At 43.4% G+C, this 21,942-nt stretch overlaps 1 protein-coding gene across 25 annotated transcripts in view; it reads left to right on the top strand.

Moving 5' to 3' along the window:
* Positions 1-21,942, top strand: part of ARPP21 (cAMP regulated phosphoprotein 21) — a 184,183-nt gene that overhangs the window by 134,906 nt on the left and 27,335 nt on the right. For 22 of the 25 annotated variants that reach the window (XM_061464327.1, XM_061464329.1, XM_061464326.1 and 19 more), the window contains 4 exons: positions 2,500-2,669; positions 4,190-4,294; positions 6,521-6,784; positions 14,461-14,587. In XM_061464327.1, the coding sequence (XP_061320311.1) occupies positions 2,500-2,669; positions 4,190-4,294; positions 6,521-6,784; positions 14,461-14,587 (666 nt within the window). The remainder of the gene's footprint in view (positions 1-2,499; positions 2,670-4,189; positions 4,295-6,520; positions 6,785-14,460; positions 14,588-21,942) is intronic. The other 3 variants (XM_061464344.1, XM_061464343.1, XM_061464347.1) reach the window with 1 other exon arrangement.

The raw sequence follows: 21,942 nt of genomic DNA, 5'->3' as shown, positions 1-21,942 counted from the left end.
CAGAGCACCTTGTCTTCCCTCCTAGCGTGCCTCATTGTGTGCAGAGGCATCATGGGGAGATCCATGTGCATTAGTGTGTTTAACATTCAGGGAGCAATTGGTTTTTGTGTAAACAGAATTTAGTGTTTCTTTCAGACTCTGTTTTGTTTCTGTAGCTCCCTTGTAACTACATACATGGTAAAGACAATGGAGGGAGCAGTTCTGGAGTTGGAATTCTTGTCTCAGATGTATAGCTTCGCCCTGCTACCTGTGCTGGAAATCAGGGTGTACTGCAGTGTCTGCTGTGGTTTTAACATGCAGCAAAATACATGCTGCAAATTTGCCACTCTTTGGGCTCAGAATCTTTGCATCTTATTAGGGTAACACTACAAAAGAAGCTCCGTAGGGAGGAGGCTTAGATTGCTGGATGCTGTGCTCAACTATCAAAGTGATGGATGCTGTCAAAAACATAGCTGAAGAGAAGACAGTTTAAAGAAAAGGGGAAAGGAGCTTTGTTTCCTGTAATGAATAGATTTTCTTTCCCTAACACCATTCTTTAGCTCTTTCTTCTCTTCTTGCAGAGTGGCTACTTCCAGTCTTTTTCTCTTTTGATCATAGCACCATGTCCTTTAAAGGCCCTTGTTTCCTTTCACACTGAATAGTCACTGACTCTGCAAGCCCCTAATGGCATCCACAGATGCTGTCAGTATGTCCCTGCTCTGATTATACCTCTCAGCTCCTCCTCAGGTGGTGGCAATCCACACTTCCTTTTCCATGTCTATATAGTTTCCTTTGTTTCCTCTCTTCTGCTTTGCCCTTCTCCTTCCCCAGATGAAGATACTTTTTGCTTGCTTTGGGAAACACCATTTATGTGGCTGTGCTGTTTTGCTCTGTTTCACCCACTTCAGCAGTCTGGTTTACCCTTTAAAGGATTCTTGTTGCCACATTCTCTGACTTAACCCCTTTGACAATTTAAGAGCATTTACATTTCATTCTTACTCCTTTAAAAGGCATCACAATCTGTGTCCTTCTCTCTGGGCCACAGTTCGTAGCTTACAAATGTCTTCCCTGTTACCATATGATCTTTCCTTTTCATTTCTTATTTCAGGGTTTCTTCGTAAAAGGTCTATTTTTCATCTTTAAAAGCATTTCTAGACCTTTTCTCTTCCAATTCTGCCATCCTTCATTGAGACACAGGAAGTGCTCTTTACAGTTTCCCTTGAGCATCTGGCACAGGTTTTGGGAGCCTGTTATTCTGCTCACGCAGTCTGACTTCCCCAGTCTCCTAAAGTACTTCTAGAGCCTGAGACTCCCAAATCTAGGGAGTCTATGCCATTGCCACCCAGTATATTCACAGCATGAGATCAGCTAGTGGACAGAACTGCCCTGTGCTTTGCTTCCATTCACTCTAATGATAACCTTTCTCAGTGTGTGAGATGTGCCCAGTATAGTAAGACTTCATCCTCAAAGTCCTGATGCTCTAGAGATCGAGCAGGGTTTCTTTAGCCAGTGCTCCTCATATGTTCCTGACCACGATTAGTAAGAGGGAGGAACCGAAAGGCTGAGGAGTACCTAGAACAGGTAGAGATGCTTGTGATGTACAGACCAGAAATTCATTAATTCACTACTGCTCTCAGCCACCAAATTCCTCCAGATCTCCCTTTTTCTCTCAAATATTCATACTTTAGTTACCTACATGTTATCACTGCCAAAATTCCTTCTTCTCAAGGAAACATCTGTAATTCCTTTGGTTTACCGATTTATGATGGAAGAGAACTGAGGTCATGGAAAACATTTTCCTTACAGAAAAATACCATTTCTTTTCTGTACATAAAACAATGACTTGGGTAAATTTATTTCTGTTTCCACAAACATTGCTCTTGCCCAGCTGAAATATCTCAAGCAAGAGACGTTCAGCAACTTAGTAGAACTTTGGCCAGGATTTGTCCTGTATATAAGAGATTTTCAAAGACAGCCTAAGTGTTGCTTCCTGATAACTTCCAGTGCTGCCTCCTTTAATTACACAGGGCACAGCTCTCGAAAGTACAGCACTATGCCATTAGAATGTGTATATCAACTAGTAATGAGGATGGGTTTGGATTTTTTTTCCTTTCATTACAACCTATAATATATCAGGAGTAGTTGTGCAGGTTTGACTGCTATTGCATGGCAATGAAATGTTCTCTACCTCCAGTGTTTGATTCAGAGTTCACTTTTAGCATTAATTGATTCATCACTGAATGATTCCAAGTAACCATTGCATCTGATTCATAGCCATGGTAACCTGCCACCCATTCCTTGGGAAGTCATACTGCCAAAACAGATACCTGCTGCCTGCTTTGTCTGCAGATGAAAAAGAAAGAAAGGAAAAGGATGGCTGATCCTCTAATGGGGCATTGAGAGTGATGAGTACTGGTACAGCAGGTCAGCTAAACAGCCATCAGCTAAAGCAAGGTTGCATGCTTTCACACAGAAAACATTCTCAAAGGTGCTGAGCAAAGGCAGGGTGCTCTGTTTCAGGTCAACCGTTTGTAAATCCTGATGGGACACCGGCAATATACAATCCTCCCAGTGGCCAGCAGACGATGAGGAGCCAGATGGTGGGGCAGTCTCAGCAGCAGCCTTCATCCCAGCAGCCTCAGCAGGTTCAACAGCCACAGCAGCAAATGGCAAGTCACCTTGTCACACAGGTAGGTGTGGTGGCCGTTGGAAAAAGCGAGGAAGCTCTTGTGGATGTGAAGGATGGCCTAAAGGGTAGGAGGGAAGGATGCAGGTAGATGAAATATCAGGATGTTCTTTTCTTCTGAAACAAGTGGGGCCCATGGTTTGTGTTTTCAATGTGTATGACATGGGTAGAGAAGGGAAGATTCCATTTTCAGTTTCATCTAAAGCGTGGTTTCATTTTGCAAAGGACTTTTGAGCGAGTTGGTGCATATCTACATATATTTATCTTGCAAAAATTGCCCACAGGTGAAAGCTGAAGCATTTAATTCTCAAGCTAGCACGGTCTGTAATTCTCTGCAAAGAGATGGGGAGCTTTCCCTGTCCCTTCCGACAGCAGTGGGTTTGAGTCAAAGAGTCAAGTACAGCACAGGGCTCTACAAACCCTTCTGTGTCCACTTACATGAGGCCTGATCTATGGGAAGCCCCCTCTCTGTGCACCCCTGCCCAACGTCGTGGGTCTTCTGCCTGCACCCCATGCTCTGGCCATGACCCTGCTCTGAGCCCCAAGCTCTGGATCTACAGAGCAGCATAGCTTGGGCACGTGCCATGGTGTATCAGCTCTCTGGCCCCTGGCTGAACGTGGCACGTGGCCAGATGTGCTTGAGCATGGTCAGCATCTGCTGCAGACTTAATTTGATGGATTGTGTGTCTGCTCTCCCAAAGGGGGGGGGAACTACTCAAGCAAGAACCCTCCATCCTACTTACTCGCAGAGCAGCCAGGATCTGCTGTGGTTCTTGTGTGGCTTTATAATGTGGCACAGTTCATCCCAGGCTACCCAGAAATAAGATGCTAAAATGTGGGGAAGTTGCTTGGATTTTACTGGGTTTGGATTTGTGTGTTTGTGGCTCTTACCGCATGATTTGGTTTCAGCAGTGTTTGAAGACAGAGGTAGTACCAAACCTGTGTAAGACTCATGGTAAATGAGAGATTAAACCAAAAGGAATAATAAAGATATTCCAAGGTAATAGTGCTGTAGAAAATTACACTTAGGTAAACATCCACAGCAGATCTGTCTTTTGGTAACTCACAACCTGTTCTTTATCATTTGTTCCTTTTTTGGCTATTGTGTTCTGCCAAAGCAGCTTTACAGTCATTATTCCTTTGCCTATGACACCCTCATCAGTTAAATCAGCCGTTATCAGAATTCAAATATGCACTTACACTGTGCTGCTTTCTCATTTTATCTTTATAAATTAAATGTAGAATCATAATGTGGCTTTGCCTCCCATCAGTAATAAGGTGTGGCTGTGGCTTTATTTAATCTGGCAGCCATCAAATACGTGGGAAAAGGCAGAAAAATCTGTGATAAAGAATAGTTTGGTGTAAGGCTAAGATGAAGATGAAAATTGCAGTACCTGACCTCTTGTACCTGGGCTGGCAATGAGCCGCTTGCATTTTCAGAGCTGTGTTTGAGACCTTTGCTCTCAATAACAGAGGTGGCAGGGGTGGTCGGTGTTATGTGTATTCTTTGTGCTTATTTTGCAGCCCGTTCAGGCAATGCAGCCATCTTCTCAGTCAGTCCAGTATCCAGCAGTTTCTTATCCTCCCCAGCACCTCCTGCCAGTCTCTCCAACGCAGCAGTTTTCTGTGGTACTGAAGATTTCTCCTTTCATTTTTCCTTTCCTTGATGTTGGAGTTGGGTGTGTAAGCATGAATATCCATCCCCAAGAGCCTCTGGGTGGCAATAAGAGGGGTGTCCCACATGAGAGCCCCGTTTGCCATAACACTTTTGGTCCTGACAAGCTTTCCCTTGGTTCTGGTTATCCAGCCTGGAGGATGATGGCAAGAGCAGGGCTGTCTACCTGGTTAGCAGAGCATCCAGATAGATGTTTTCTTGTGCTTGTGATAGGAACTTGTGTCTTCCCACTTTGTGTCGAGGAAGCTTAAATTGCTAACTTGGGCTTTGGAGATTTGGGCTGTTCCCCTCTCATATCCATAAAGACTGGAGGAGAGAACTCCAGAAATCCTTCTTTTGTGTTGTATATTATTTTCTCAGTACACGAAACCCTCTGCCTGGATTCATTCCCTGGTGGTACCAGAGCACTTGGGAAGCAGAGTAGTGGTGAACCGGCTGCAGAAGGTGCGGTGCACTGTGTGTCCTGAGAAAGCACCAATGGACACATGTAAGAAAGATAAATAGAGTGCTCTCCTGGAGCCTGTGTCTGGCTTGGTGCTTACTGATCTAACATTATGCCATTGTAAAATGAAGCTCACATTTGAAGAGGCATTGCAAGGTTCCTTTTTTAATGTTATTTTTTATTCTTGCTCTGGTAATCTTGTTTATGACTGGTATTTTTTTTTCCCAAGGTAGAGATGTCATGCAGTTATAGTAAGAGATGGAAACAAAGCTGAATGGATCCTTGCAGCTAAAAGAACGTTATTAATGCCCAGTGGATGAGCAGTACCATTTAAAGGACAATAAAAAATGGTCCATGCTGAACATAAGTTGCATATCTCAATGCTAATTCACTCAAAAAGCGTCTTGCAGGCATCTCAGGTTGTTCTAGTGGTAGTCATAGGAAGGCTGATATTTTCAATGGCTAATTTAATAGCGAAACTTCACCTGAATTAATGTCTTCAAGGCACATTGCATAATACACGCAAGGTATTAATTACAGGGTTTTGAAGCTTAGTCTCTATTGTACAAAACCAGAGGCATTCCAGGCTCAATGAAGGGTTTGTTTGCAGTTGCTCACCATCCAGGTAGCTTTTATAAGAGACTATTTCAGGCAAACAGCTTCTGTACCTAAATATGGATGCAGGAGGATGGTGAAGTTAATAGCATTGCATTCTTACATCACCTGAGGGTGTTTGAAATGTTCTCCCATGGTATCTGCTCTCAGAGTGGGAGGTTAAGTCAAATAGCATGGATGTTCTAAGTGAAAAGCCTTTTTGTAGTGCATATTCCCTATCCATGAGGGCGTATGAGGAAGGGACCATAATCTGCATATCGGCACGTAAAGGAGTTTTATGCTGGATTCATTGTGGTATAGAGTATGTTGAGTATTTAAAAGTCTTGTGATACAGATACAAGTGAAGATGCATAGAAACATGTCTGTAAATCTTCAACCTTCACAGAATAAACTTGAGAGAGTTGATTAGTATGGATCTTTTTGCAAGACTGAAGAGATACTGTCTAGAATCCCTGTATCATTACCAGCACTAATGAGCCTCAGGTCCATTGACTTTACTTGGTACTTTCATCCTGCCATAGATTTATTTTTTTCCCCTTCAGTCAAATAAAGTACTTGTTTCTTTCTAACGCTGAATAAAAAGCCTTAAAATAGCATCTAAAGGCTCAGCTTTTTTTACCTTCTCTGTGTTTACAACCTTGGGTTTTCCAAACAGCCCAGAAAGGTAAAGGTCTGCACCTGAATCCTACTGATTCCCTCTTGGGATGGTTTTGAAACACAGGTGTCATTACCAGCCTGTGTTTGGCTGAGGAATTCAGTGTGTGGAGGAAGAGGGATTCATAACATTACTGTCATGCCCTTTATATTCAGGATGTCTTCTTTTGAACACTGTAAAGTTCACTTGTCACTTTGGAATAATATGGAGGAGCAGGGTAAGAGCCAAAATAATTGGCTTTTGTGCCATGTGGTGCCATTCCCCGTGCAGTCTGGAAGTCTTTTCCAAAGCATTTATAGTGATTCTAACTGCCTCCGCTTTTATGGATCCCCCTGCAAAGTCTGGTATTTGAGCCAAGTGATTCCTTTCCCCCTTTGTGTCCTGTTTGAGCCTGTTTTGTTTTGCCCATTTGCGTGCCTACTGCAGACATCATGCCTGCATCATCTTCTACTGCCTTTTGCCCTGCAGCGAGATGACATGACAACACAGTTCAACCAGATGAGCTTGAGTCGTCAGTCATCAGGAGACAACCCCGAGTCGCCGTCTGGTCCTGTGTACCCATCACCTATCTTGCAGCAGCCTGCCCAGCAGACGGGTTACATTATGGCTTCTCCAAGTCAGCAGCTTCCCCCAGGAGGCTTTACAGGTTCAGGTCCACCAGGATCCCAACCAGTGCTGCAGCCACCACCTCCACCCCAGGGCTTCGTGCAACAACCACCACCACCTGCTCAGGTACGCATAGCCCTTGCTATTGGTTTGGCATGTTGCTCATTATAACAGTTTTAGGTAGCAGGACACTTGCAAAACCTCTGTCATTTCCTGGGTTTCAGCAATTCCTTCCTTATCCTCACACCATTTTCTGAACACGTGATTGTACTCCAGGACATGCCTGCATATGGTAAGGGAAGAGTTCCCCTCTGTCAGGGCGTTGTGTTGGCGTTCTGACTGGCATAAGTGTTCAGATTATGAACATCAATTTCAGCTCAATTAGAGATGTAAGATGGGGGAGATAATAAAAAGGGAAAAAAGGATTTGTGGATATAGAAGTTTCTTTGTTTAAAAAGTGGTTAAAGAACTGGGGGAAGATCTTGGATGCTGTTCTGTTCTTACCCTGTTTCCCTATCCAAAGTACAACTAAGATAGCACTTAGGGACGTGGTTTACAGGTGGACTTGGCAGTGCTAGGCTTACAGTCAGACTCAGTGATCTTAAAGGTCTTTTCCACCCTAAATGATTCTATGAATATGAAGGAGGTGAATAAATATCCATAGTCCTTTTTCCCTGTATATATACACCAAAAGAGCAACACGCACATCAGCCCAGGTAGTCATTAATCATATTTAATTGACTTGAACATGTGAGATGTCACAGATCAGTAATTTTAACTGTCTTCCTGAAGACTGATTATGTTTTACTGTTCACTACCAAACATCTCCACTTGTCTCCTGGGTACCTTTACGGAATATTGAAAGTGATTACTGTCAAGAAGTAAAATGCACAGATGACTTTCTGGCCCATTTTCAAGGCATACACTTTAAAAAGATGAATTTCTTTATGCAATTATGGGTAACTTCATTTAAACTCTACTTTCAAATGGCATTAATAGTATCTTTCTTGGTTTCATTTTATCCTTTGGAAGAAAACATGAAAAATAAAGGAAAAAGAAATCACCATTTCTTTTAACGTAGAAGTAGTGTAAATCCTACTGGGTTGGTTGTTGGCTGCTTCTTACTAAAAATCTCCAATTGTGTTTGTTAATGGGATTCTGTATTGCCAGAGTAATGAAGAATTTATACTGTTACAATGTTTTAAGTGAGCTAGAGATCTGGTTAATGAGATCACTAATTAAAAACAAAAGAAACCCGAGGACTGCTGGATGCTGCCACCCCATAGAGGATGGTGATGTCCGTAGTTAGAACCTACGCAGCCATTTTTTCTGAGAGAAGGCTTGTAATAAAAATAATTCTAAGGAGCTGAAGTTCAATGTAATGTGATTATTTTTGTAAAAAAAAAAATGATAATATTGGTAGAAAAACATTTAAATGTTTGCCAAATGTAGCATGTTTTTAAAATATCTGGGAGAAAAAGGTGACCTGACAAGCAGATTCCATCTCCCCACCTGGACTCAGCCTCCTTAGTGGGCAAGTGGAAGCTGGCTGGGCTTCTCTCCTCACGTACAACCAACCCCCCCAGTGGCCTCAGTGTTTTCAGACATCATTTAATCAAACCTCCCGACACTCCTAGTGAACCGGATCAATGTGAGCACATCCATTTCATGAGCTGTCACTGCAGCAGACAAAGCGATAACGTTTCCCAGCCTTGCTGTATGGGGTTTGCTTGGGTGGGGGGGCTGCAGCATCCTGCATCCCATCCTGCATCTGAGTTTTCATTCAGTCTGGCATAGCGTTACCTTATGAGGCTGTTTTCCCTCATTCATACTTGCTCTGGTACCACTGGAGAGTCAGGTGAACTTCTTCAGAGGACAAACGATGAGGAGGTGTCTTTTCATGTAGAGGATGCTGTAGGACCAGTACCGTACTGCTGTGTCCAATGGCCAGTGTGTCTCTGTACCCCAAATAATATATTTGCAGGCGCTTTCCTCCTATGTTATAACAAAGTGAAAAGTTGCCAAGGGCAGAAAAATATCTTTGGGGTTTGCAGCAAACTCAATTATTTCACTGGGGAATGGTTTGTCCTCAGAGGGGCATAGAAAGGCGAGAAATTCAGCGGTGTCAGTGTCTACTGCACTGCATGCACCATCCGTCTCCAGCTGATTGCTATTCTAAAAGATCCTTGTCAGATACTGGTGTGGAAGAGGGTGTGTGGGATGTCAGTCCCTGCTGCCTCTGTCCCTGTACTGTGAAATAGTGGCTTTAGTCTGCAGGGAAGGAAGAGGGTGCAGCAGGTCGCAGCATTCACGTGCACAGATAGGAACCCCTGATCGATGTCTCCAGCTTTAATTCATTCTCTTCAGCTAGAATTTGGCACTTTGGTTTGTGTACTACTTGTGGCATGTGTACAGCAATGGAAGGTTCCTTGTATAAAAAGATGTGCAAAGCCTTGGGAAACAGTAGTTCCTTTGCCCTAATAGCTTAGCTTTCTGTGTAGGGCACTTAGACCCCATCTCTCCATCCTGCCCATGGCAAAACTTCACTGTGGTGGTGGCTGTTGGCATTCTGCTTTACCTTTACTGTTTTGGGCTTAAATGCAATAGTGAGGCTGCTCAACAAGTGCAGTTAAGATGGTAATGCGTGCAAAACATTATGTGATGTATTCATCAATGCAGTCAATGTAAAAGCACTTTTATACCTTAAAAGTTGCTATTGAACTTAAACCAGTAAAAAAGAGGCTTGGCTCTAATGTCATAATGTAATTAGTTCCTGCAAATGCATTGCTGATAAGGTTCTAGTGGGCTGGCTGTGGTGTCCTGTATGCTGTTGGAAATTAGTAGAGGTCCTGTGAGTGTGGTCATTTCCTTTGGGATCTTAAAGGAGGAGAAAGAAATGCTCTCCAAGCCTACAAACCCTAGGGTATTGCATTTAAATTATTAGGGTTTGTATTGAAGTTCAATTAAACATGGCTCTATGGCTGCTCTCCAAGATTCTCTCTCCCAGGCTGCATCAAAGCAGCATCAGGCTGAGCTTGAAATGAGATGCCTAAGAAGTGGCAAGAGGACCCCTTACTTTCCTTTTGCTGATTCTTTCATCACAGCTATTCCCCAGCTTGCAGACAGAGTAATGATTTAATAACCTGAAAATAATGACCTTTGCTCAGCCAGTAGGAGAAAACCAACAAACATCCAAACCAAAATGAAACAAACAAACCTTAACCATTAGCCAGGGTTTGCTGAAAGGGACTTTTAGAAACTAAAGCCTGTTTGCTTTCTATATCACAAATAGGAAACATACATCTTTACTTTCTCTGCATTCTTCTATTTGCAATTTGCTTCTTTGACATATACTTCTGTAACACTTCTGGGCCCAGGCACTTGAACAAGGGTCCACATTTGGGTTTGGCAGCACTCTCTCCGTGGTGCTTGTCATTGCCTCTGCAAATGAAGAAATGGGAAAACTGTGAGTACCCTGCCAATGGGAAAGGATATGCTCCCTTAAAAGTTACTTTCCCCATGGAATCATTCTTCCTGAAAAGCAAACTGGCAATGTGATGTCCAGAAATGAGGTGGCATGAAGCCTTGGAGAGCCTTGGAGAAGTAATGCACATGTGCAGGTATTTTTCATCTGAGTTCATTTTGTGTCTTAGCTGTCTCTTTCCATAAGACCGCTCCAAGAGAGTCCCTAGCTACCTTAAGACAAAATCTTTATTTATAGCATGTCTCCTCTAGGAAGCTTGTCGTGAAGAAGGCTGGTGAGTCACTGCAAGTGAATGGGTCTTAGTGATGATCTTAGAAAATGATATTGGAGGACGTCCTACAGTTGTACACAGGCCATTATGTTATGGAGGGAGTGGAGGAGGGAAGAGAAAGGGGGGGGAGGAAGAGAAAAATCCTTGAAGGATGACTGATCCCAGTCAGTTAGGTATTGGGAAGAAATGGTACCTCCATGTGTCTATGCATCACTGTGGTTTCTGTTGTCTTTGCTCCCATTTATGCTGCTGTTAGCAATAGCGTCAGCATCGCTAATCATCCGGAGGAATTTGTTAATCCAAACCTAACTGGGTATCAGCAATGTTAAGAGAAAACAGAAGATCTGTCTGATGTCAGAATCAAGCTGTAAGTCAGTAGGAAGAGAGTTTGGGGAAGTAAAATCAACCTGAAAGATCTGTGGAATCCTGCTTCTACCATGAGGAGATGTACAACATCTCTGTGAATTTAAGGGATGCTGCAGAGAGCTGTCCAGGGAGACCCAGCCTGGAAATGGGTTTTGAACAAACAGTATGTGGACAGAACAAAGCAGAAAGCCAGTGCTGTATTGAGTCCCTGCCTATCATCTAGGGACAAAGCACATTAGAAGGAGGAAGAAGAAATGCCTGTTTGTGCCATTTCATGAGTGTCTCTGAAGTGGTGTGCCCAGTCAGAAAAAGCTGCATATGAGAGAAAAAGCAGTATGTGTTGGAACAGTCAGCCTGCAAGCAAGGAAGGTATTCACCTTCAAAATAAGCATATCCAAGGGGGTAAGGATCATCTGTCAACTGTTTCTATGGTAGTTATTTAAAAGGAGGGATTTTTTACAGTGTCAAGGATTAACATCAAGAAACTGCTCTTAGACTGAAGAAGGCAGCATTTATCAAAGTGTGGTCTTAGAAGGGCTTTTTGAAATCTAGGATGACCGTATAGTTGCGTTGGCATGCTTGTTTGTGCAATAAAGACTTCCAGGTTCTGTAAATGAAATATGTTACATGAGCAACAGGTCCAAGGCTAGACTGTGCATTCACATGGGGAAGCAATTCAAGTCTGATGCAGCGTGTCAGTAGGCTGCTACAGAAACGTGACGGGTTTTGTGGAAGAGCACATAAGCAAGGTGTTAGTAACGCCAATGCAATGAGAAACTAAAAAATTCAATAGGGTCAGGGCAGGTGGTGTAAGTGATACTGGTTATCTCTGATCCCTCTAATTCCACTGTACACTGAAGTAATAGCAGAAAGGACAAATAACACATTTCAACTACTGACGCAGAGATGTACTCGAGATAAATGAAAATGGATCCTTGCAAGCCCCTCAACCATGAAAGACCTATTTTACCCAATGTCTATGTTTTACACCAAGCCTTTCTTTTAATGGCTGACCTCTTAACAAAACACAGGAAACCCAGTCAATTCCAACTACAAATAAATAACCCCAAACCAACTACAGGCAACAGCAACAACAAAAAGATCCCAGGAAAACCTAAACGTCTCCTTTGCAAGTCATGCATGTGCGATTAGTGACATATTCATCCATTAATCTCAGTGAAATGATGATTTTTTTTTTACCCAACACTCCTACTACTGTCATTTTTCAGGCTGATAGATTGCACTCTGACAAGCTGGAGGCATATAGCCACTGTATTCCAATGAATTGAGAAAATGAGAGCAAGGGAGAAAACCCTTTGACTAACTGAGGTGTTAACTGGGTGGTAAAAATAAATACCTATTTCCAAATTACCCTAAATGCTTCAGCGTGCATAGATGGGTTTGTGCTGAGCCTATTCAGATACAAACGTCACTCCAAAACCTATGTTCTTTAGGCTGCGTTTTAAAGTTAATACCCACAGAACCTTTCCACAAGAGATAATTCACATTGTTCTCATATGCTCATGTGTTCCCAACTATCTAGGGGCTCATCTGTACAAGGGAAAATGAGGAAGTTGAGGGTAAATCAAATAAATTTAAATCCTTTAAGTGAGATTAAGCTGCTGCCAGGAGAAGTGGGAGTATTTCCACAGGGGTTTAATATTCTTTGATTTGTAGAAGGTGGTAATAGAAAATACAGAATAGTTGCTGGAATGTCTGCTCTGTTCCCCTGCTCCAAGGCAGGATCAGCTCTTTGCATTGAATTTACTTAAGCTGAGTCCTCTCGCTTCTTTCCAGTCTCCTATAGTAGAGTCTTGCTGAGAGCAGTCCCCTTTCCACAAGATGAGTTTATCACACTAAACTTGCCTGATCCATAGTTTACATGGCTGTGATAGTTAAAGAATGATTTTGCACCTTAAACGCCTGGGTCAGCTTTCCTATACCTTGTGGCTTTGCTTTGAGCGAAGCAAAGTTCATCCTGGTCTTGTCCATTTTACAAAGGCATTTTGCTTTGGTTACTTTAGTCTCTAAAAACCCAACTGGCTCAAGGGCAGGCTGTAGCTATTATGTGCCACTTGGTAGGTCTGGAGGGAGGAGAGCTTACATTTTTCAATCAAAATGTTCTTGTTTTTCTGGTATTTGAAGCTGGCTGCTATTATTAGTGAGGGGAAGAGTTCCATTGATTGAATGGAAAATGAAGCAACCTTGAAGAATGAATTGGTATTCAGGCTCTTGATTGACAGGGGATGTTGACTCTCAGTCGGTCTGGGGGTTTCACTTCACCAACCAGACCAAATTCAGCTTGGTTGATCCTGACACTTTTCCCACCAGTTACCCATTCAGCAGTCTTCTGCTTGCCCAAGTAGCCATCCATACCCCCTTCTTACCTAGTCTTTTGTGTCTATGCCTGTGCTTTCTCATCTGACAGCGTCTCTAAGTAACCTTCTAGTGTCTCTGTTGATGTCCTAGCAGTATGCTCAAGGATGCTATTACCTTTACTCTGCTGATACTTTATGCATGATCAAGTTGAATGAGCTGTGTCACGAGCATTTCCTCCAGGCAAATGAAAGTGGCAAAAATAGTTCTTATTTTTGTATGAAAATTAAAAACCCAACCCAAACCAAAAGCATTTGGTAGGACTCTATGCATAGGTCTGAGTAGGATAAATGCTACACACAAGGGGAAAAATAAACCAGTAAATTGTATAAAGAAATGCCTAGGGATGTAACAGAGAAGCGATGTTCAACCAGACCTGCATCTCTCTGCAGTTTGATGATACCGTATGCTGTCAACCTCTGTCAGGTAACTACAGCATCCACTGCAGATGAAAATGAAAGACTTGGAGTGCTTTGAACTTGCCAAAGGTCAGTGGAAAGCTGTTCAGCTCAAGTGTCTCAGTACAGTGCTGTAGCAAACGTGCAGCACCAGTCGCCCTCAAACGTCCACGTTCCTCTGCGTGATGCAGTGATGTAGTACACCTTGCTCTATAAGACAATGACAACACAAAAAAGAAGCCCACCTAGCAGAACTTGCTGGCTCGGTGCTTACCCTCAGCTCCTGCAAGAAAGAAGTTACGGTTGTGTTTTGAACTGTAATTGTATTCACACCAGCCTTGGGAGAGGCTGCAGGGAAACGTTCATGTAGCTGTTCAACAAAAACAGGGATTTAATCGTTGTTTCTTACAAGTGTTAAGGGCACCCTCTCTATCTTTGCCTCTGTCTTGCTTCTATGTGTTTTTACTCCAGGCTGTTCTTTGCTGTGAATTGACTGGTTTTGCCAGAGTTCACTTCCTGGTCAACATGCTCTCTATGTGTACTGTGTTGATATGGAAGGTGGTGTTTGCATCCTCTTTTCTGCAGCAATTGCTTCTTTACTGTGATTTCTTTGGTACATGTTTTTTATGCAACCTGTATGGTTTTGTCTCTTTCAATTAAATTTTTTTTTTTTTTTTTTCCCATTTCTTAAAGTATCTGAGAAGAAATTTGGGCACCAGTAGTCCTTTTCCTAGCAAAGCTAAGAAGCAAACAGCAGGTTTTGAAGTGATGCCGTGCAACCCCCTCCTCCGATTAGTTACCACTAATCTGCTTGACTTGAACTCCTGCTCCCCTTCCAGTTGCATTTGATGTTGTGAATCTTGGAGCTTTAGGGCCTGTAGTTAGCTGCTGTTCTCTTTCTTTGCAGATGCCAGTGTATTATTACCCATCTGGTCAGTACCCTACCTCAACAACTCAGCAGTACAGACCCATTGCCTCAGTTCAGTACAATGCACAGCGGAGTCAACAGATCCCACAGACTGCACAGCAAGCAGGTATTTGCATCTGTTACTCATTTCTTCAGCGGCTCACAGTGCCTTGGCTGGTGAAACCTCTTGGTTGTGGTTTCATTTTGAATTTGAACAGCAGAGGAGAAAGCTGGTTGCTGTTCTGTTTGAAAATAGCGGGGGAAATTACGACTTGAGAAACTCTTTGCTTGGGGATGCTGAGCAATGGAAGAGCAGAGGTTCTGTTCTTCACTACTGCTTTCCTGGACACGGTGTTGTGTCCTCAGTGTCCGTGCTCCACATACTGGGGCACAGGGAGGAGTGGGGGGGAACTGATGTGAGCAGTACATTGCATATTCAAGCCGACTGTTGGAGCTTGTCCTTCCTCATGCAAAATCCCCAAGTATTTATAAGGCTCTACAAGGAGGGCAGGTTTGCAGTGATGGAGAAGGTGCTCCATCACCTTCTGCTCCCCCTGAGCCTGAGGAACAGCGCGGCGGTCTATGTGGTTGATGGCCATCGGCACCAGCTCCCCGCAGAAGGGTGCAGCTGGAAGGGGGGCCGTTACACTGTAAGAGAGTGAGTAGCAGGTCTCACAGTGAACCGGTCTCTTTTCCTGCTGTGTCGTGCCACTCCTGATGACACCACATTAAGAGGGACACAGGCAGAGTTGGGCTGGTGCATGTTGGGGGTTGTGCTTGTGAAGGGGTCTTCACCTTTCGAGGGAATAAAGAGTTCTGGTCTTGGAGGTTTTTCTGTTTAAGTTGTTGGCTGTCTGTTTCTTTAGTGCACATCTCTCCTCGTTCAGTGTCTCAGACAGTAACTCCAAGGTGCAGGGGATGTTGTTTCCTGGTAGGGCTTGCAATTACAGACATGCCGGGTAGGACAAAGCGTTCATTGTTCTGTCTGGGTTTGGTAAAACCCACTCTGAATGGCAAAGCAGGTTCCCTGCAGAGGCCCCGATACACAAGTCTTTTAAGATGCAAGTCAGCAGCGCAGACATGAGATGTGAACAAGACTTATGGGGTCAGCCAGCCATCAACCTGTCTCTGTAATGTGGCTGCTGGCAATTTTGTCCACGCTCAGGGAAACAGATGCAGCAAACACAGCTATAAGTAAGCAATCGATTGGGGTTTTGGCTTTGTTTTTTAAGCTGTTCTAATAAAAATGGTGGCATTTTGGTCAGTGTCAGTGGTGCCTGACTGTGTCTGCTTTCATACCTTCATCTTTATACATCCCTGAGAGGGAAGAGGGTGAAATATTGCACAAAGGTCATCTGTCTCCTCTAGCTTCTATTACCTGACAATCTATGCCATGTTTATTATCTCTATATAGTGGGTCTTTGAACCTCGGTGCAAATCAACCTAGATGACATTATCTGGGTCTACTGTGTTGTTATAAAGCTATATTTATAAGTTTAATGCTACATCCATAGCATAACGGAGATTATGGTAAATGAAGTGCACAAGGGATGGTCTAAAGCACTTGAGTGATGTTCTGGAGAAGATCCAGCTGTTTGATCTTAAGAAAATCCTGGCTTTAAAGGTATATTGTAGCACAGGAGCTGTTACGTTTGGGTACAGACAATGCAGAGATGCAAATGCTAATCTTGTTTCTGTGTTTACTGCATCGTTTTCCTTACGACTCGTGTTTGGCAAACATGAGTCAAGGAGTTTGTGTACAGTCTCTAGCATGCCAGCCTTTCCCTGCAATTCACTCTTTCAGCTGCCTGCTCGGTTGGAAACATTATTTTTATCTCTTGTTTAAGACTGAAAACATTGTGACTACGGTTTAGGCTCCCTGCTGGGGTGGTGATGTTAAGCATTTAACTCTTTTCAGATCTTGAGACTTGGCTGAGAATAGATTCCTCAAGCTGGTCCATCCCTTTGGGCTCAGATACATCCTTTCCCACAGCCATCACCTGAGCGTACAATAGGCATGACAGGAAGCACTTTGCAGTTTTCTACAGGTCTTGTCGTGGAGATGCTGGAAGGATAATGTGTATTTATGTTCCACTGCATCCATGGGTATTTGGAGAATAGCTAGCTTTCTAAAATGTCACATAATTTATACTTAAATTAAAGAGAAATTAAGGCATAGGAAAGCGTATGGTTTAGTGGTGGACTTGGCAGTCCCGTGGTAACAGTTGGACTTGATTATCTTAAAAGTCTTTTCCAACTTAGTTGGCTCTGTGATTATTCATGCTATGATTTATTGCAGAAGGTTCACTGTAAGCACTGAGACTCCAAAACCCCAGATGATTCAGTGATGATCTCAGGTGGTTTCGTGCTTTGTGTCACCACATCTGCTTTCCTTAGCATCAGCCTCCCCACACACATACATTTTTCTCTTCATGTGACCTGTGCCCTCAGCCCCTCTGCAAAGTCCTCATCTCTTTGGGCTCCTCTTTGATGCTTTCACTGGGCAAGAGATGGTGTTTTGCCACTGCAGCAGATGGAGTGGTGGGAGCTCAACAGAGCAAATCCCTGCGAGCTCACACTGCAGCCTTTCGACAGGGGAGCTGGGGAGCATCTCTCCTCTTCCAAGACACTGATTGCTATGAAACTTTGGACGTGTCATCTCTCTGCAGCTTTCACCTCTCAGTCAAATGGGGCAGAAATTAGACAATGAACTTAAAATGTTACTGCTATGAGGATTGTTTGAGCAAAACTGGCCAAGTAACCTCACTACTTTTCCCTTAAAAAAAAAACATTTTTATAAAGCAAAACAAAAAAAAAACCAAAAGAAACCCTTTAAAATCTTCCTAGAAGCTTGTACGTGGCTGGAAAATAACAAGCAACAAGTGGGTGTTTCAGGCTATGGTTTCCCTTCCCATGTAGACTTAGCTTCAGACCAGAATGTGAGCAGGTTGTGCAGGAGCTGGGGATAGCAAAGGGCAGGGAAATGAAGGAGGACTGGTGGAACAGAGAGCAGGTCAGGAATGGTGTGAATGGAAAGGGGGAACAGATGGGAAGGAGGCAGATGAAACAATGCTGTTGGAAATGCTCTCCCCAAAGACCTCACAGCACTTGCTGATGCTTCAGAGGGAGGATGAGTGCAGCGCAGGAGAGCCCATGGGAGGCCAGGCTCTCTACCTGTACATACTGCCTGCCTATACCTGCTGGCTGGCATGCGCTGCGGTGTGAACAGGGAGCCTGGCACCTCAGGAGGTGTTTTATTACCATACACAAGTTTGCATGCTTGGAGGAGCTTTTGGAAGCTTTCAAAGCCGCTGCAAGGAATTTAGGTGTTATTTTCCCCACCTCTGGGCTGCAGAGGTCAAAGTTTGCTCTAACGCCAGCAATTTGTTTTCATTTTGCTCAGAAAAGGTCTCTTCAGGAGCGGAGCGATATTGATGACTTTTACAGCAAACAGCTGAAGTGAAATGTCAGCACAGCATCTGCGGTGGGAAAGGGAGCCTGTGCTCTCTCGTGGCTCTGCAAGGAGAGCGATATTAAGTTAAAGCGGCTCCAGGGCAGCAAAAAGGATGAGCTCACCCAAAATTAGATTAGGGCTCTGGCAGCAATAGATCATCTGGAGAGAAGCATGTGAACTTCTGTGGGGGTTTGGTTACCCCTCCTGCTGGTTTCCCCCCTTAAGTGCAGGCTCGGATGGGAATGTAAATGACCCATTTCTGGCATCAGCCTGGCACAAACAGAGGTTTCCATGAAGCTTCTGTAAAAATCTCTGCTGTTTGAATTACGTTTGTGTCGAGTCAAAATCACGCAATCCCGGACTGGTTTGGGTTGGAAGGGACCTTAAAGCTCATCCAGCTCCAACCCCTGCCCCGGGCAGGGACCCCTTCCACTGGAGCAGCTTGCTCCAAGCCCCTGTGTCCAACCTGGCCTTGAACACTGCCAGGGATGGGGCAGCCACAGCTTCTTGGGCACCCTGTGCCAGCGCCTCAGCACCCTCACAGGGAAGAGCTTCTGCCTAATGTTTAACCTAAATCTCCCCTCTGTCACGTCTCTGTCACTGCGTGTCCTTGTCAAATCCCCTCTCCAGGTTTCTTGTAGCCCCTTTAGGCACTGGAAGGCTGTTATAAGGTCTCCCCTTCAGGAGCCTTCTCTTCTCCAGGGTGAAAATGTGGTCTCTGACAGTGTGGTAGTTTGGTCTGTAAACAGAAATACTTTTGGGGTATATTGTTATCAGTCATTTCTGCACTCTCTAACAGACGATACTTAACATCCTGTGACATGCCCAGTTCTGTAACCAGGCAGAAGAAGATGTTATTTCCGCGTCTTCATCTAACAGTACACTGTAAATTGCACGTCTAGCATCATCAGTATTTCATTCTTCAGTAATTACCTCTGTATTGATAGTTTGAAAGCTTTCACTCCTAGGTATTGTGTTTGAATAGAAAAATAGAGGTATATTGCTGCTAAATCAGTAACGTTTTGTATTTTATTATGATAGAAATAATCAGCAATGGGGTCTTTTATACCGCTGTATCTGTTTACTTTCAGTATAACAAGTGCTGTGCACCGCAAGGACGTTTCATCTTTAATGTGCTTCATAAATATGACTTGATAAGTACATGAGCATTACTTTGGGATATGCAACTGGTCTTATTGCTGTTCACAAATGAACAACCTGCAACAAATCATGTGATTTTCTCCTGCTTTGGTTCATCGTTCTGTCTCCACCTTATGTGTACCAGATAATTTTGATGTGCACCTTATAGATTACAATAATACTTAGATCCTTGTTTAAGGATTTAGATCATGGTTCTAAGAGGCAGTTAGCTTGGTTTATCACACAGTTGTAAGGTAAAAATCTGGGGTGTGTGTTTTGCATCAGGGATGAAGATCATCTTCTGAGGAGATTAAAGCTAAGACTTGTAGTACTTTGGTAAACCAATCTTCCAGCCAAAGGTTTGCATTACAGTGTTTCCAGAGAAAATAAGATGGTATTTGGCATAATGGGAGGGTCTGTCACTTCTGCAGTTAATGTAATGATTTTAGGGTTTCCCGTGCATTTGAGAACCCACAAATGTGGCCATTATAACCTGTTTCAGTGCCCAGATAGCATAAGGCTGAAATTGCATAGGAAATCTCTGCTTTTTTCCTAAAATTCCAGTTCTACTTGGTTGTGTACGGTAGGCAAAGGAGGCTGTTACGTGAGGAAAGTACACAGCTGAGCGCTGCCTGGGTGTAGAATCCTTTCTTCATAAGTATACATTAAGTATTTACTTCTGTAAGTAGCAAATATTTGTCTTGAAGGAAAGGTAATACTTCTGCTGGAGTACGGTGTTATTGGCCTTTGCAGCTTCCAGTAAGGAAAAAGAGGTAATTGTCTTTTTAATGCATCTCTGAAACAAATTTCAAGCAAAGACAAACTGTACCTTAACAGAGACCATGAATCTCTTTACGTAGAAATCAGAGTCAAATTGACAGTGAAATACTGAGGTTTTGCTTAATTTAATCTCTTAGGTGTCAGCATCATTGAGGAGCGTTATCATCCCCTCTGTCTTCTGAAAGCATTTGTCCCTGTAAATTGATACAGAGAGGAAAGGAACCGGGCGAGAGATGAAGATTGGTTTGTTAGCATGGCCATTAGAAAACCTGATAAAGAAAGATTGCCGCTTTCTACCTTCATTAGCAACCCGACAGGCGCTCCTGGTCCCTGATAGATTTGTTTGCCTAATTCCCCCTGTAATGTCTGTGCTTATGTAAACATAAACGACTTCAATATGTGGGTATCTAATTACCCAAAGTAACTATTTCTCCAGCAGTGATTGCTTACTGCACTACCGAAACAGCTTTGTACTGAAGGTGTCCCATCTGTGCTCAATGCTAGGGGGTGGTTTAACAGATACTGCATTGCAAGGGGTGAGCATCCCTTTTTACAGGGGCTTGATAGGAAGGGGACAGACAAAGCCCTACTGTGTTAGACACTTGAGTGTAGTGCTGTGTTCATTAGTGTTGTTGTAAGGCTTTGAAATTTAAGGGCATTTTATGGAATAGTAGGGCCGGATCAGGGAAGAGTTCGCAGCAATTGCTGTAGGATTAAATTGAGAATTGTGATTTGGAAGTGATCCCTGATGATATCATTGGTTTCTGTGCAAGTATTTTACATTGAAATTGCCCAGAAACTTTAAGCTTTACCTGTGAGCTCTTTGTTTGGACAGTACTGTGTCTGAGACCAAGAGCATCTGCAAGGCAGAGCGCAGCGCCTGCCAGCTAGCTGCCTTAGAGATGTGGTTCCAATGTGAGGCATTCCCATTGTGTGGGAAAGCCAGGTGCCTCAGCCTGAGAGGGTTTTAACCCATGTGGTGCACTGCAGGGAACACGCTCCCTGGGGTTCTCTGCTGTGCAGGGGTGTTCTCCATCTTTCTTACAGTGATTTCTTTAAAGGTGTAAAGAAGCATGACAAAGAAGGGTATAAAGCATGAAATGTAGTTCTGATTATATATTTCAGGTTCCTTTTTGCAATTTTAAGGTCTTGCTTTTACAGTATTTCGCTGTTGTGTATGGTGTGTGATTAAGATTAGCTCCAAGACCCATCCACCTCCTCAGTGTTTCCTATTAGCTAGCCACAGGGAGTTTCCCACCTAGAGTTTTGCACCCTGGATTTCATTCCTGTACTGCTGGAGGAGGATGCTGTGAGTGAATACTGCATTCAAGGCTTCTCAGAAGCTTGCTGAGAAAGCCAGGCCTGGGGCTTCGAAGCCTTAGGAACACTAAATCCTGCTGTCCTTCTGACATTAAGCAATAGAGCTGCACCGGTAATGAACCAGCATTTGGCTTTACAGAGTATCTGTAATTTAAAGTAATAGCAGAATTAATACTATCACACTCCTGCAGCACACTTGATGCTGAAAGCTGAAAGGCAAAATCACTTTTGTCAAAAAGCTTTGTTCTTCCTTGGATGACTTCTTTAATTATTCAGCATTCACACCAAGAGAGAGCAAATATTGAGGGAAGAGAACACCAGCAGGCTCAACAGCCCTAAGCATCTTAAGACAGGCGTTCACTTGTGGTTTTCTTTCAAGGCTTCTCAAGTTCTGTGCAATTTCTCTAGCACTAATTGAGATCCAAGCCATTTCTGAGAGCATCCCTGGGGTTTCCCACTAAAATATAGATTTAAGATTAATTCTTTTTTAGAGAATTAGTATGTTTTAATGCCATGTAAGTTAATGTACAGGAGCAAGCATAGAGAGAAAAGATTTCTGAGAGCATTGTGCAGGGGGGTAGGATTTCAAAATAGGCTCTGTAAAAGTTGCAAAGGCCACACTAGGATGTAGGGAACATTCTGAGGTATTCAACGGTGTCTACAAAGGATCTTTATGTTTCTTTTCTTTGCCAGACAGAGTCATACACCATTTCTACTCGCTAATTCTGTGTTGGGTCAATGCACGGTGCTCCCGCTTCTTGAGATGGAATTTTACAGCTCTGAATAAT

This window comes from Pezoporus flaviventris, unplaced genomic scaffold (assembly GCF_033815535.1).
Source record: "Pezoporus flaviventris isolate CSIRO_AGI_PZ_B2104156 unplaced genomic scaffold, CSIRO_AGI_Pfla_v1 ptg000037l, whole genome shotgun sequence".
NCBI classification, from domain to species: Eukaryota; Metazoa; Chordata; class Aves; order Psittaciformes; family Psittacidae; genus Pezoporus; species Pezoporus flaviventris.
This window is presented reverse-complemented; position numbering and strand designations above follow the sequence as displayed.